At 52.7% G+C, this 17061-nt stretch overlaps 1 protein-coding gene across 1 annotated transcript in view; it reads right to left on the reverse strand.

The window, feature by feature from the left end:
- Positions 1 to 9001, reverse strand: part of LOC147007684 (exocyst complex component 5-like) — a 37120-nt gene extending 28119 nt beyond the window's left edge. Inside the window, exons 1-2 of the mRNA XM_085866592.1 lie at positions 3165 to 9001; positions 1040 to 1134 (exon numbers count right to left, since the gene is read on the reverse strand). Coding sequence (XP_085722718.1) covers positions 1040 to 1134; positions 3165 to 3188 — 119 coding nt within the window. The 5' untranslated portion in view covers positions 3189 to 9001. The remainder of the gene's footprint in view (positions 1 to 1039; positions 1135 to 3164) is intronic.
- Positions 9002 to 17061: the final 8060 nt, after the last annotated feature.

A 17061-nucleotide genomic window follows, 5' to 3' on the forward strand; every position in this document is an offset into this window, starting at 1 on the left:
GCCAGATGGAGGCCCCTGGAGTACCGGTGGAAAGTGGACACAGCGAAGTACTGCTCCAGCACATGCTACCATACCTAACCTGACTTATACATGACAAGCCACATGAATATGCTCACAAGTCAGTTGTGCAAACCTTCAGAGAATGACAACCGGGCATTTCTAGTCCCCAAAGGTTCCCTCTCGCCATATAAATAGCTATACTGTACAGGCACCGTGTGTGAACGGAATTTTCAAAATGGTTCCTGGTGAAGAATCACTTAAAAAAATTCTAGTAGTCAGATATGGATCTTCACCAAAATCTAATCAGTTCATCCTGGTCACACACCCAACTTGCCCACCAAATTTCATCCAGATCCATCCACAACTTTTTGAGATATCCTGCACACAGACAAACAGACAGAGAGGGGTAAAAACATAACCTCCATCACCTTCTGTGGTGGAGGTAAAGAGGAAAAACAAAGGACAAAGCATTTAACAATGCAAAGAGGGGGGGGTAACAATAGGAGTGTGAGGGAGCAGTGGGGGCAGGGGACGCAGAAATAGGTGGGCTTGGGAGGATCAATAAGGGTAGCAAAGATTATGAGTTTGAAAGAACCGATCTCTTCCTCCCTGTCCTTCACTACCATTAGACACATGAGGTAGCGATTCCTGCACTATCAAAACCTGTTGTTCAAATGAGAAACTCTTTTTGGGGAGGTCATTTGTTGTGCAAATCACAGGCAGATGAGGTCGGACGAAGCGAATCACACAAGACCTCGAGAGGAATCTGCTCTGTTTAGCAATACACAAAATGAACAGAAATTCCATCAGAACGATAGTGTCAAGATCTTTGAGCCTGTCAAGTTACGGTAAAAAATAAAATAAAATAAAATAAAAATTACCCATTTCGGCAATCCAACACAAGACTCGGTGTGTGTGTGTGTGTGTGTGTGTGTGTGTGTGTGTGTGTGTGTGTGTGTGTGTGTGTGTGTGTGTGTGTGTGTGTGTGTGTGTGTGTGCGTGTGCGTGTGCGTGTGGTAGGGGTTACTACATTGAGTACCTTTTTGGGTCAAAATGATCAGCACCCTCCTTGATGCCTCCCCCGGGGCAGCGCCACGCCAAGCGTTCCACATAATCATCCGCATGAAAAGGTTCCTGAATAGGCAAATAGAAAAGGACAGCTCAATGAGAACAGCAACATAAAATGACAAGGACACAGGGTAGAGTGCATACCTCCACCAGGTTGAACAGTTTACGTTTTGTATCCCATTGATAGGCCAGATCTGGATCCAGATCTTTACCAAAATCGAATCAATTCATCCGTGGAGAACATCCAACCTGTCCAGCAAATTTTGTCCGAAAACATCTATAACTTTTAGAGTTATCCTGCTCAGACAGACAGACAGACAGAGATGAAAACACAACCCCTTTCGGTGGTGGAGGTGAAACAGAAACTGTGACAGAGGCATTGATGGGAGGGGGGGAGGTGCGGAACAGAGTCCCCTCCTTCTCCACACCCAAACAAAAACCCTGCACCCTCCATCCACCCCCACACCCTGCATCCTCCATCCACCCCACACCCAAACAAATACCCTGAACCCTCCATCCACCCCCACACCCTGCACCCTCCATCCACCCCCACCCCCACACCCTGCACCCTCCATCCACCCCCACACCCTGCAGCCTCCATCCACCCCCACACCCTGCATCCTCCATCCACCCCCACACCCAAACAAATACCCTGTACCCTCCATCCACCCCCACACCCTAAACCCTCCATCCACCCCCACCCCCACACCCTGCATCCTCCATCCACCCCCACACCCAAACAAATACCCTGCACACTCCATCCACCCTCACACCCAAACAAATACCCTGCACACTCCATCCACCCCCACACCCAAACAAATACCCTGCACACTCCATCCACCCTCACACCCAAACCAATACCCTGCACACTCCATCCACCCCCACACCCAAACAAATACCCTGCACACTCCATCCACTCCCACACCCAAACAAATACCCTGCACACTCCATCCACTCCCACACCCAAACAAATACCCTGCACACTCCATCCACTCCCACACCCAAACAAATACCCTGCACACTCCATCCACTCCCACACCCAAACAAATACCCTGCACACTCCATCCACTCCCACACCCAAACAAATACCCTGCACACTCCATCTACTCCCACACCCAAACAAATACCCTGCACACTCCATCCACTCCCACACCCAAACAAATACCCTGCACACTCCATCCACTCCCACACCCAAACAAATACCCTGCACACTCCATCCACTCCCACTCCCATACCCTGCACACTCCATCCACTCCCACACCCAAACAAATACCCTGCACACTCCATCCACTCCCACACCCAAACAAATACCCTGCACACTCCATCTACTCCCACACCCAAACAAATACCCTGCACACTCCATCCACTCCCACACCCAAACAAATACCCTGCACACTCCATCCACCCCCACTCCCATACCCTGCACACTCCATCAATCCATGCGTCCATCCACCTCACCACATCCACCTCACCACATTCATATCCACCTCACCATATCTCCCTCACCACATCCACATCACCTCACCATATCTACATCACCTCACCATATCCACCTCACCTCACCATATCCACCTCACCACAGCCACATCACATCACATCCACATGCACCTCACCACATCACCATATCCACCTCACCTCACCCACATTCACATATACCTCACCACATTAATATCCACCTCACCACACCACATCACCTCACCATATCCACCTCACCATATCCACCTCACCATATCCTCCTCACCACAGCCACATCACATCACATCCACATGCACCTCACCACATCCATATCCACCTCACCACATCACCTCACCCACATTCACATATACCTCACCACATCCATATCTACCTCACCACATCCACCCCCCCCCCCTTCCAACCTCGCATTCTGTAAACAATAACAAGGAATGGGATTTCACCGACAGGTTGTTCTGAAGGTAAAAATGAGAACAAAGTCGAAAATGTTTGTTTCTTCATCAAAAAAAAACAAAAAACAACAACATGAAGTTGGAATGTCCTCCAATGGGACGCGCGAGTGAGCAAACAGCACGGTGTCCACACGGAGAGTCAAACAAACCACGTGACCTCGGCCTCCTCACCTCGAACAGCTCGGGCGAGGCCATGCTTCGACTCGATCCGGAACACTCATCACCCAGCGGGAGGAGGCGCTCCGTCCGGACGGACGGCGTTGAATGGATGAGGTGACGCGCTTCCGTCCAAGAGTCCGACACGCCCCCAAGGAGTCCGACACGCCCCCAAGAGTCCGACACGCCCCCACGGCACGAATGGTGATGACACGGCAAGGGCGGTGATTCCGGGAGGGGGGGAGAGGAGACAGGGCGGGGTAATTTGGTCACAGGAAATTTGGTCACAATAAAACGGTCACAAGGTAATTTGGTCACAGTAATTCGGTCACAAGGTAATTTAGTCACAGTAATTCGGTCACGAGGTAATTTGGTCACAGTAATTCGGTCACAAGGTATTGTCGCGGATTCGCGCCCGCCGGCGTGCGAACGGCCACGTAACTCGAATCGCGGCACGTCGCCCACCGGACGGACAATCCAGTCGTGACCCTCTCGGACTAACGCCGGGAACCAGTCACGGGTGGACCTTTCGGTCTCACCGCGATCGAGCCAATCGGCCCCCGCGTGGGATAGGGTTGCTCGCCAAATTCGACCTACCTAAGTACCCACACGGAGGGTAGACCGGGCGATCGCACCTCGCCGCAGGTCGACTTCGGACACGGGCCACTTAAGCGACCCGTTCCGTACTATCGGGATAACCGAGCGGTGTTATTCGTCGGCCTCGACGGTTCGATTAATTATCGGGCGTCTTAGCCCACGACCAACCCTTTACGTGAAGCAAGATGGGGATTCAATGAAAGAAATGACGAAGCGAAGCGGGAAAACAGTTTAATAATAAGCACATTTATTTCGCGATGAACGGAAAGCACACATATACAATTCCACCAAAAGCACATGGAAAAGAAGAAGACAAAAAGCAAATGCGACAATGCAGATCTATCCGACTACCGGGCACTCGGCAACACTTATACAATTTTACTTCACAGACGGCGCCGACAACACACATTCCCAAAGCAAAAGAAAAGAGAACCACCCTCCAGGATGAGGGGGTAGGCGGGCCTGGGGCCGAGACCGTGTCGGGCCTACCCGTCTGATGATGAGACGCGGAGCGGCGGTGGTGCCTCAACTCCGCGGGCCTCGCGGACAGTGTCTGGTAGGGGGTGGGAAGGGGGCCCCCTTTTGTCGCACTATCTCAGCGCGGGGGGAAACAGGAGGGGGTTGCTGATGCTCGGGGAAAGGAGGATTTCACAAAAATCTTGGGTCCCGCGACGAGCGTCTCCACCACGACCTCGGTCGCGCCGCCGGCCTTTCCCTCCGCAGTTCCTCGAATCCGACGCGAGCACCCCTCAACCGCCTTCGCCGCCGCCGCCTCTCCACAGCTCCGTCCTCTTCACTCCGACTCCGCGAACTCCCAACTGCGAACTGCCACTTCAACTCAACTCTTCCTCCGCTTCCAACTCAACTCTTCCTCCTGCGAACTGAACTGCCTCGACTGACGAACGCAGTCGCTTATATCCCCCGTGGCCTCGCTCCTTCATCTTTGACCCTCTGCCTCCGACCTTTCACCTCTCTTGCTGGCTCCCCATTGGCCCGAGGAAAAGTGGGCGTGAATGCTTTTTGATCCATGAATTTGCATCTTGCGACCGCCCTCCAACGCCCTGGAGGCGGGGCCAAATCGCCCCTCGCTCACCGATTGGACGGAACAAAAGTGGGCGTGAGTCGTTTTTGATCCGTTTTTCTGCGGAAAGTCCGCGATGCTTTTGAACACGCTGCTCGGTGCGCGCTCTACACGAGTCCAGCATCGGTGCCCACCAGTGGCGCGAGATGACGGTGATGCGATGGTGGCGAGTTGTGACGGTAAAGGTCGTGGCGGTTGTGGTGAAGCGGCGTTGTGGTTGGTGGTTGTTGTTGTGATGGCTGTTGAGACGTGGTTGGTGGTGGTAATAATGGCGGTTGGTCCAAAATAAAGATAGTAAAAGAAAAACGGCTATCCTGAAGAGTCGCAGCCCTCATGAATGACATTTATTCCCTCTAGACAACGGGTTTGGGCCTAACTACACATATACTTACAGAGATATCTCACCTAAGGGACCTGAATGGTGGTTTGCGAATTTGGTCAACCACAACACTACCCCCTCCCCTTTTTACACTCGTCCCGAGTCGTCAAATTTTCGTGTGCCATCATGTGTCGTTTTCCCCTAGTACATTTTACCTACGGATCCCTGAGTGCGACATTCATGGTATTCGTGTCCCCAAAATAAATAACCTAAGGGCTGAGTAACTACCGAAACAAACTCACTCACACGGACGACTTAAATAAAATTGCCGGCGCTAAGACAAACATGCCGGGGGCGCACTCATATTTACAGTTCATCTTAACCTTAACTTACAAATTTTACACTAAACCATGGCCCAGGATCACTGAACTCTGCAAAAGAAAGCAGTTAGCAGGGAGCCAGGCTGCTCACATGCAGTCTCTGGCTCAAACAATGCAGGTGACAGGGAACGTGGCTGGCTGCTCACACGCAGTCCAAGGCCTTCCCTTTTGAACTGAACGCAGTGAACCACAACGGTGCATGGGCCGCACAAATGCAGTCTCCGTGCCAGCTCAAGTGGCACACGCAATGAACACAACGAATGGATGGATGAACACAAACACGGTGCACGGGCCGCCACTGCAGGCCCGTGTTGTAGCTGCCAACAGGGCAGTTCTTGCAGCTTGCAAACTGTTGCCTTGATCCTGGCGCACATGGAAATGAACAGGGGGGGGCAAAGCAAAAATTGAACGGGGCTGGTGAACGTGGGCAGTGGGCATGGCATGGCAAAGGCAGCAGGCAAACACAGCCCGCAGAAGAAGGCCGCTGCAGGCAAACACAGCCGGCAGACGAACTGGCCGGCACAGGCCTTGAAGAAAAACAGCCAGCCGGCAGATGAAGTGGGCCGGCACGGCCTTACAGCAACGCAGCCAGCAGATGAAGCTGGCCAGCCTTTGCCGTTCAGTGGAGGTTGGGGGAGGGAGTGCGGTGGTGCTGGCCACTCGGAAGGCGGGCTCGGACCTACCTACCTGTCTCCCTCCCACCTATCGCCTTTGCCTGTCACTGTACATACCCACTCCCTTAATTTGTCAAACCCCAATTTAGCCCCAACTTTTTTATTTTTATTTTTATGTTTACTTCCCCTCTATAAATTGTCCCCTAACCCCCTTTATCGTCTTTGTTCGGCGAACCTATCCTGTCACCAAGCCTACTCCCAACCCCTACGTTCCCTTCCCGGAGGAGAACAAGGGAGAGCTAGCGTCCTGTGTCGAGGCCCAACTCAAGCCTCAGAATGGCCTCCCCAGAGTTCAGCGATCTATAACCAAAGTGGGTCCAGCGGCCCACAACGAGAGCGAGGGGATGGATGGTGCGGAGGGGTACACTTCCTAATCTACCCTAACCATTAACTGTTAAACTACCCCGGGGCTTTCAACAAGCGCCTCTCGCTTAAACTATTGGTTCTAACAACCCAGATTCCCGTCGCCTGTGTTGGTGTCCTCACAATTTCGGGCCTCGCCCCCCAATTTTCTCTCCGTGCCCTCACACGGTCTCATGGCTGGGACACGTGGCTCCCTTTGGCAGGCACGACCCTCTGCCGAATCTCCCGCTATGGCACCCCCGGGCACTACACTGCCTCCGAGCCTACCAGCTCCCTAACACCGGGGAGTGCCCCCCATGGCACCTCTCCTGAAACGCACACGTGGCAGGCTGGCTTCCCAGGCCCCTTTCCGAGGGTCACCCGTGCCCACAACACTGCCCACGCGGCTAATGGCGCCCCGGGCCCCCGCACCAAGCAGGCGCACCCGTGCCCACTACGCTATCCCGGCCCCCCATGGGCCCTTCGCCTACCACGGCCGACTAGCCTGGTGCCCGGGGTACCCACTCAGCGATACTCACTTTTCGCAGCCACGCTCCCAGCCCGTCAACAGGGCTCCTGCGCCCCTCCAAACGGGTTTCGAGCCTACACTCCCACCAACAACAAAACAACCTCCATTTTTCAAATTTGACTAACCCCCAAACTCAGTCTACACTGACCCCGGGGTCCCTTGGGCGGGAGTCACTCCTCCCCCCAATCACTCATCGCACCATGCATTCCCCATTCGCTCCATACACACAGACCCGCTGGCCTCACTCACTCATCATGTACTCACCTCACAACTCTTCAACACCCTCACCGCTGAACTCTGCCATCCTCCTAACTACATCCCCTAACTAACTCGTGCTCCCACGTCGTCCCTTAAACTACAGCACGTTCCTTTTAACACTACGTAGCTAAGCTACGTCCCCTCTACACATTCACAAGTCTGTCACTGTTTCCAAATCATCAAAAACTAATTTCCCATCCTAAATCTCGCTACAATCCCTCTACCTAATCCATTCCACGGACCCCATGAGGACTTACCCCTGCCCCATGGAGTCGGTCCAACTAAGCTAACCCTTCCCCCTAACTAGTTTCCATCCTGTGCCCCGGGTAAGGGGGTCTTCCACCCCTTGCCCAGGAATCCTGTGCACCCGAAAGTGAGGCTTGCTGTTTTTTTTTGTTTTTTTTTTATGCGCAGCACCAGCGCGGCAACTCAGAGCTCGCGCACTTTGCACCTGCCCGTGACGTCATGCAGCTGCACGTGTTCCTCGTCCCTCCTTGGACGGTACCATCCGGCAGGGATACCCCTCCTGCCGGATTCCAACCCCACGTGCAGCCATGACGTCACCGTGCGCATAAAAAAAACACAAGCCCCACGTCTCGAGGGGTTCCCCACGCGAACACATGTGCTTTGCCCGTTGGAGCTGAACACACACGATCGTGTGGAGAACCCGTCCGGTCCAAATCCGTAATCCTGCCTAAACTTTGTCCGTCCGCGGGATCGGCAAATCCACCGCGTGCGTTTCCGGACCGGGACTTCACTCTCGCAAGCGAGCACGTGGCGGCCTCGTGCGTTGCACAGCACGGACCGCGTGCTCACTGCTGGGTGAACCCGGCACGGTCCCCGAAACAACTACAGCCGCTACCCGGCTTTCTTTCCTCACATGTCTCCGTCGTCGCCTCCATTCCACCCACGCACACCTGCGTGTTACGACGCTCACACTCCACACCATTACATTCACACCGGGAGACGCGGCTGCGTGCTCCCGCATGCCAACCGACATCTCCCTCACATACCGCTCTCTCACACACACGGTCTCCCTTGCATAAACCATACCACTCACACGTGGTGCTCCATCCACACACCGTCCCTCACTCACACAAGCGGGGGCACTCACCCGCGGTGCCTCATCCACACACCGTGCCTCACTCACACACGCGGGGGAACTCACCCGCGGTGCCTCACTCATACACCGTTCCTCACTCACACACGCGGGGGCACTCAACCGCGGTGCCTCATCCACACACCGTGCCTCACTCACACACGCGGGGGCACTCACCCGCGGTTCCTCATCCACACTGGCCGTTTCACTCACACCCACGGCCTCTTCCACACACGGTGCCTCATCCACACACGGCGTGCTGGGAAGCACGTACTCTGGCACCATCGCCACCACACCACTCACACACGGGGTCGCTTCCACACACGGGGACGCACTCACACCTTGCACCACACACACAGGGACAACCACACTGGGGATTCGTGTCCCCACAAGGGTCTCCGGGGCCTCTATACCCCCCAAGCTCTCCGTGCACCTGTCCACAGCACCCGTCCCCTCAACCTCGCAAAGCACGACCGAACCCACCTGGTCGTGACTCGCCTCAAGGGGGCATACTCGCTCCCCTCGTTCCTGGAGGAGGCCATCCAGCTGCTCGCACTGGGCCTCCACCCAGTCCGCCAGCTCCCCCTCATGGTCCTCCACTACCTCCGTGTGTGTGTGTGCGTCACTTACCCCGTCTTCATCGTGTAGTCTCTCCTCTATTTTTTCTGTCTCCCGTGTCTCTGCCCACTCAGTCACCTCTTCACCCTTTACCTCCCTTGTCTCAACTATTATTATTTCCTTTGTCACGGCCTTGTGTCTCGTCTCGCACGTTTTGGTCTCCCCTTTTAATTTTTCCCTTTCGGTCACCGTTGCACCCCCTCCCAGTTCGTTCGCTTCTACACGTGGAGTCGCCATTTTGATCTCCCTGGTCACGGCCTTCATGCCCGCCTGCAGGCATCGGCCCATGTTCTGTGTCTCACCCCGTAGCTTTTTCATTTCCTCCTTCATGTTTTGTGTATTCGCATCCATCCTCGCTTTCATTTCGTTTATAAATTCATTTGCGTTTGTATCCATCTTTTCGTTCATTTGCTTGATCATGTTCGCTGTATTCGCTTCCATCCTTGCTGTCATTTCCGCACTCATTCGTGCCAGCATGGTGAATAGCTGGGCCATGTCGGGTGCGCTTGGGTGAGCCGTTTCGGCAGGGGTTGGGGAAGGGTTTTGGTGGAGAGGGGGAGGGGAGGTGTCATACACCGCGGCCGCTGCCGCACCTATTTCGGGCTCTGGGTTCAGTTGGGCGAGTTCGTTTTCCTGTACAACCAACATTTCCTGCACGGGGATTTCATCCTGAGCCATGGATTCTACACATTCTACATCCATTTCTAATACCCCCGGCTCCCGCTCGCCTTGAGACGCCATCTTGCTTCTCTTAAAGGGTTAATTTAGCTCGCTCGTAATTTGGAGGGAATCGGGGGTCGCTTCTCTCACCCCTGGACCGATTCCCGTGAATTTAATTGGAGACAGGAGAGCCCGTTTTCCCGTTCTCCGTTACCAGTGCCGTGAGGAGGGCGATGGGTTTGTATCGCACGACCTGACACCAGTGTCGCCGATTCGCGCCCGCCGGCGTGCGAACGGCCACGTAACTCGAATCGCGGCACGTCGCCCACCGGACGGACAATCCAGTCGTGACCCTCTCGGACTAACGCCGGGAACCAGTCACGGGTGGACCTTTCGGTCTCACCGCGATCGAGCCAATCGGCCCCCGCGTGGGATAGGGTTGCTCGCCAAATTCGACCTACCTAAGTACCCACACGGAGGGTAGACCGGGCGATCGCACCTCGCCGCAGGTCGACTTCGGACACGGGCCACTTAAGCGACCCGTTCCGTACTATCGGGATAACCGAGCGGTGTTATTCGTCGGCCTCGACGGTTCGATTAATTATCGGGCGTCTTAGCCCACGACCAACCCTTTACGTGAAGCAAGATGGGGATTCAATGAAAGAAATGACGAAGCGAAGCGGGAAAACAGTTCAATAATAAGCACATTTATTTCGCGATGAACGGAAAGCACACATATACAATTCCACCAAAAGCACATGGAAAAGAAGAAGACAAAAAGCAAATGCGACAATGCAGATCTATCCGACTACCGGGCACTCGGCAACACTTATACAATTTTACTTCACAGACGGCGCCGACAACACACATTCCCAAAGCAAAAGAAAAGAGAACCACCCTCCAGGATGAGGGGGGTAGGCGGGCCTGGGGCCGAGACCGTGTCGGGCCTACCCGTCTGATGATGAGACGCGGAGCGGCGGTGGTGCCTCAACTCCGCGGGCCTCGCGGACAGTGTCTGGTAGGGGGTGGGAAGGGGGCGGGAAGGGGGCCCCCTTTTGTCGCACTATCTCAGCGCGGGGGGAAACAGGAGGGGGTTGCTGATGCTCGGGGAAAGGAGGATTTCACAAAAATCTTGGGTCCCGCGACGAGCGTCTCCACCACGACCTCGGTCGCGCCGCCGGCCTTTCCCTCCGCAGTTCCTCGAATCCGACGCGAGCACCCCCTCAACCGCCTTCGCCGCCGCCGCCTCTCCACAGCTCCGTCCTCTTCACTCCGACTCCGCGAACTCCCAACTGCGAACTGCCACTTCAACTCAACTCTTCCTCCGCTTCCAACTCAACTCTTCCTCCTGCGAACTGAACTTCCTCGACTGACGAACGCAGTCGCTTATATCCCCCGTGGCCTCGCTCCTTCATCTTTGACCCTCTGCCTCCGACCTTTCACCTCTCTTGCTGGCTCCCCATTGGCCCGAGGAAAAGTGGGCGTGAATGCTTTTTGATCCATGAATTTGCATATAGCGACCGCCCTCCAACGCCCTGGAGGCGGGGCCAAATCGCCCCTCGCTCACCGATTGGACGGAACAAAAGTGGGCGTGAGTCGTTTTTGATCCGTTTTTCTGCGGAAAGTCCGCGATGCTTTTGAACACGCTGCTCGGTGCGCGCTCTACACGAGTCCAGCATCGGTGCCCACGAGTGGCGCGAGATGACGGTGATGCGATGGTGGCGAGTTGTGACGGTAAAGGTCGTGGCGGTTGTGGTGAAGCGGCGTTGTGGTTGGTGGTTGTTGTTGTGATGGCTGTTGAGACGTGGTTGGTGGTGGTAATAATGGCGGTTGGTCCAAAATAAAGATAGTAAAAGAAAAACGGCTATCCTGAAGAGTCGCAGCCCTCATGAATGACATTTATTCCCTCTAGACAACGGGTTTGGGCCTAACTACACATATACTTACCGAGATATCTCACCTAAGGGACCTGAATGGTGGTTTGCGAATTTGGTCAACCACAACAGTATTATTATTATTATTATTATTATTTATTCACTGTATTTAAGGCCAGTAAGGCCCAAGAGCAGTAATAAACATTTTCATTTCATGGCCGCGAATCTTGTTGGCATTATGACGTATTAACCAAGTTTACTGAGGACTTTAATGGAATCGGACTTCAAAAGTTGAGAGAGACAGAATCTCTCGGATGTTGTTTGGAATATATATATTCTACGGAGATTATCGTAATTCGGACATTCAAGCATGAAATGAAATTCATCTTCGACTTTCTACAACGAGTCTCAACGATGCTGTTATAAAACGATTTTATTAACTTTCCCGGAAGGTCGGCGATTTTCGACGAATCAGCGCGCGTTCCAGACATCTCTTTACCAGGGCCCGGTACGGACCCGGGTTCGAGGTTTCCTCATCAGCGCCTCGATTGGTCACAGCCCAGCCAGCTCCGCGAACACCAGCCATGCCATCCATATATGGTGATGTTCATGCCAATCGACCACCTTATATGGTCGTATTATATTGTGACGTCCACGGGACTTGAACAGTCCCGCCAACGTGGAATGAGCCGAAACGATGGAGGCGGTTTATTTATTTATAACCCAAACATGGCGGTTCTAATCGCTCTACCGCAAACGGGACTAGGAAGGTGGCACGAGTCGCTTTTCACTGAGTTGATGATGTTTATTTGTTTTTATTATTAACCAGAAATAACAAGACTCGGCAAGAAGAGGGATCCGGGGCGATTCGACGGGATGGTGTGGGATCGGGCGTGGGGAAAACACAGACAATTCCAATGAATATACAGATCTCAAACCCTCTAAGGCGCCAAGTACACACACACACACACACACACACACACACACACACACACACACACACACACACACACACACACACACACACACACACACACACACACACACCGTAGCTACTTCTGGTGGTCAGGCTGGACCGTGGTGTGGACGCAACTGTCCCTGGATCAGCGTCGGACTAGCTGGCCTTGCACTCGTCAGGGGGGGCAGGAGAAACCGTGGTGCTGTCGACCTCCTGGTCCTGGCCCAAGTCCGCTCACAGCCGCCAGGGAACCAGTTCTGGCGCCAAATTGCGAGCAGGAGAGGGAGGCTGGTCCGCCCGCCGTTCGACCCCGCACTCCGAGTCAGCAGAACCCTAGAGCCAACCAAGGTGAGGCACGAGGCTCAGCAAGGCTCCAAGACACGATGAAGAACACGATTGAATGAGCACAACAACAAGCACGCTCTCCGCGCAACAGCCTCCACACCCAAAAAACACGATCTTTTTGTCCCGATCTTCTTCCTCTTCCTTTTCCTTTTCGACCCCGAACAGAACCTTTTTGTCCTCCCGTCCTCGTCACTTCCAATCGAGCCGTTTTATTGGCCCACCGCCATCGCCCTCCGCCAATCGTGATCACGGGGCGGAGCCATCCACAGCCCTGTCCTGTGACGTCACGGCCAGCCTCCAGGGACTACTAAAAGGGGTTTACGCAGACACACTTACCCTATCCCGTGTCCCTATCTAATTAGGTGACAATTATCATTTCCCCCCTTGAGGAAATGGACATTTACTAGACAACTTATCACCACTGAATTGCTACTTATTACATCGAGATCCTGGTAAACTCGAACAGCATGGCATACCTAATTAAACATCCTAATTACCCTTTGAATGCATACCCCCCCCCCCTCAAACGTAATAATATTGTAATGGGACATCATGCGACTTTCCTGGAAATTTGGGGAATGACTTTGAACAACATTGACAGCATATAAATCACAGTTCATTCTTGATTCTCATTGATAAGACAATTATTAAAAGTGTGTCTTTGTGATTCAAATAACGATGGCTGCAGCGACGCAGTCCACACAGAATGGATTGAAATTGTGTCATGAAGGGTACATGTACACCAAGAAAGTTACCCGACCTGACAAAATTTGGTGGAAGTGTGTGAAGAATACTTCTGGTCAGTGTCGCGGAGCCATTTCTACCGACTTGAACCATGGTGACGTTCAGCCAGGAGTTATCCTGCATAATCATCTGCCATGTGTAGAACAAGTGGAAGTGGTTGAACTCAGAGTCGCCATGAAACGAAGGGCAGGTGCAACGAGGGAGAATCCAGGGCAAATTTATCAGGACGAGCTGATTGACTTGCCTGCCGGTGCCCGTCCCTACATGCCACAGCCAGATGTCGTAAAAAGAACGCTCCGTAACCAGCGACCGGCGCTGTGGGATCCCGCAGGATTGGACCGACTTGGACCATTGCCAGATAAGTTGAGAACTACGGTTGGGGGAGAACCTTTCCTGATTTACGACAACGGTGCCAACAATCGCAACAGGGTGCTCATCTTTTCAAGTCCTCAATGCTTGGAAAAACTTGGTAATGTGGACACGGTTTATATGGACGGTAACTTCGCAATGGCACCAGCCATATTTTCGCAAGTATATTGTGTACGTATCCCATTCGGCCAAGATAACTTTATTACCGTAGCCTACGCACTTCTACCTAACAAGAGGAGGTCACCAAAGAGGAATTTCTTACTTTGATTGTTGATGCATGCCAAGGCGTCAACGTAGTCTTCTCTCCTTTACGCACTATGACAGATTTTGAAGACAGCATTATGCGAGCAGTATGAGCTATCCTGGGTGCAAACACCATAACCCAAGGATGCTTCTACCACCTGACACAGAGCACGTGGCGGAAAATACAAGAATTCGGTTTGGCCGCTCAATATCGTCAGGACGACGATCTGCAACTTTTTTGTTCGCAAATGGACGGCCTGGCTTTTTGCCAATTATCGATGTGCCTGCCGGTATGGTACATCTGTGGGCTATCTGTCCTCCAGCAGCCCAACCCCTGATAGACTACTTCGACAGAACCTACGTGTCTGGTGGAAATGGAGTCCAGCTGTCCTACGTGTCTGGTGGAAATGGAGTCCAGCCGATCTTTCCTCCACACAAATGGAACGTTCATCAACAAACACTGAATTACAATCCTCGGACCAACAACGTTGTGGAGGGCTGCAACAATAAAATGCGTGTGGCGATGAATTACCACCACCCAACCACGTCCAAAGTTGTAGAATGGTTCAGAAAGGAAGCCGTTGAGGTGGATAGTGTCATCGCCCAGGATGCCATCGGGAATGTCAGGAGGAAGTGGGTTAAGCAGGAGTATGTGGAAATGCAGAGACGGCTGGTATCACTTAGTGGTGACCTCCGGGCTGGTAGAAAGGACATTCCCCAGTTCCTTCGTGGAGTTGGCTTCAACATCAAACTGACCAGGAGGCTGGACAACTAGGGTCTTGAGTTTGAGCCCCTGAATCAATTGAATTAACACCACGTGGGTTGATTCAGCCTGTCATTGTTCTGAGTTGGCAAAATGAATCCCAGTGTACTGGAAACAGAGGGCACTGCATCAACGGCACAGCTGTGCCCCCAGAAAATGATGCCATCAGCAGCCACAGGCTGCACATGAAAATCAACCATTCCCAAATCAAATGTAATCGATATTGCTTTGTCAATTTAAAGGCATTTGAAGATGAATAAAACGATGTCTTTCCCAAATTCGTGTGAATTGCCAGGCCCAATTAATGGACGAATGTGATTAGTTCACCGAAGAAAACCAAGATTGTGGATACAGTGTTCCACCATTTTCTTTTATCCACTGACATGGTGGCACTTTTTAAAAGGATGTGATGTCATTCTGACCCACATTTCATGTGAAATAACAAAATGTGTAAACCACTCCGTCGACTCATTACTATCATTGTGTAAATTGTGGTGAAGTTTCGATTTCCTCCGTTGAACGGTTTTTGATATATGCTCTTTGCATGAGAACAGCCACTTTATCACTGCTGGCAATGATGACAGGGTACCAAGATGTCCCACTTTGATACAACCCCACTTTGAGCAGACACCTGGCCCAATACGTCCTTTTTATTCAATTTAATTCAGAATGGGATTTAAAAAATAAATTTGAATTCAAATCAAATGGAAGACCAAATAAAATAGGTATTGCATTGAAGTTCCCAGGAGGAACCTGAACAGGCAAAAAGGAAAGATGAAGACATCAGGAGGAACTTGGACAGGACTCGGGTTGCAGCTGCTACTCCTCCCCTCAAACCCGTCAAGGTGCAACCAAGTGAACCTTATTCAGGTCAGGTCAGGTATGGGAGTAGGTGCCAGAACAGCACGTCGCTGCGTCCACATTCCGCCGGTACTCCAGGGGCCTCTGTCTAGCCTTCCCCAGGCAGATGCCAGGCCCATCCCCATCTCCTTGAGATGATGGTCAACCTGCTGCAACCAAGAGGCACGTGGTCGGCCCATTGGCCTCCTCCACTCACGAGACTCCCTCGCTGAGAGAATCCGGTGAGCAGGATCAGCGTCAGGAAAATGAGCCACATGTCCAGACAGCCGCAACTGACGCTCACGGACCATGCACGTAACAAATCTCATCCAAGTCTCTCTCAGCAACCGCTCGTTGGACACAAAATCTGACCAGCGATAGCCAAGGATTCTCCGAAGAGACCTGGTACCAAAGGAATTAAGTCTCCGTCTCAGATCCTTGATCAGAGTCCAAGTCTCGCATCCATAGAGCAAGACTGTAAGCACCAAGGACCTGAAGACTCGGACTTTCGTCCTCCCGCACTGGTACCGGCAGCGCCACACCCCATGATCCAGTGAGTCCATGACTCCCCAGGCCCGACCCAGACGTCTATTGACCTCTGACTCACAGCCGCAGAGACATGAATATCATGGCCAAGGTAAGTGAATCTCTCCACGACCTCAACATCCTCACCACAAACAGGCACAGACAGGACAGCAGCATCGAAGATGTCATTGAAAGCCTGGATCTTAGTTTTCACCCAAGAAACCCGTAATCCCAGCGGCTCCGACTCCTCATTCAGCACCTCGAGGGCCCCCAAAAGGATGTCTAAAGTCTCCGCAAAGATGACTGCATCATCAGCGAAATCAAGGTCCGAGATCTTGGCATTCCTAAACGATGCACTCACCGCAGCTTGATCTTTCCGACATCCTCCCTAAAATCCAGTCCATACAAGTGCTGAAATGTGTGGGGGCCAGTACACGAACTCCAGTAACAACTGGAAATAAGTCAGAGATGGTAACACCACACTTCACAGCACTCTCAGTACCAGAGTAGGGTTCAGACATCAGATCGATCAGTTTTGGTGGCATCCCACGAAGACCAAGAATTCTCCAGAGGGAATCCCGATTCACTGAATCGAACGCTTTGCAGAGATCAACATAGGCTGCAAGCAGCCCCTGCCGAAACTCTCATCTGCGTTAGGTGAGGACACGAAGAGCAAGGATACGGTCAATCGTTG

The sequence above is a fragment of the Eptatretus burgeri genome, unplaced genomic scaffold, assembly GCF_056783735.1.
Source record: "Eptatretus burgeri isolate ZD-2024b unplaced genomic scaffold, Ebu_testis_v1 Ebu_testis_scaffold_49, whole genome shotgun sequence".
Taxonomy (NCBI): domain Eukaryota; kingdom Metazoa; phylum Chordata; class Myxini; order Myxiniformes; family Myxinidae; genus Eptatretus; species Eptatretus burgeri.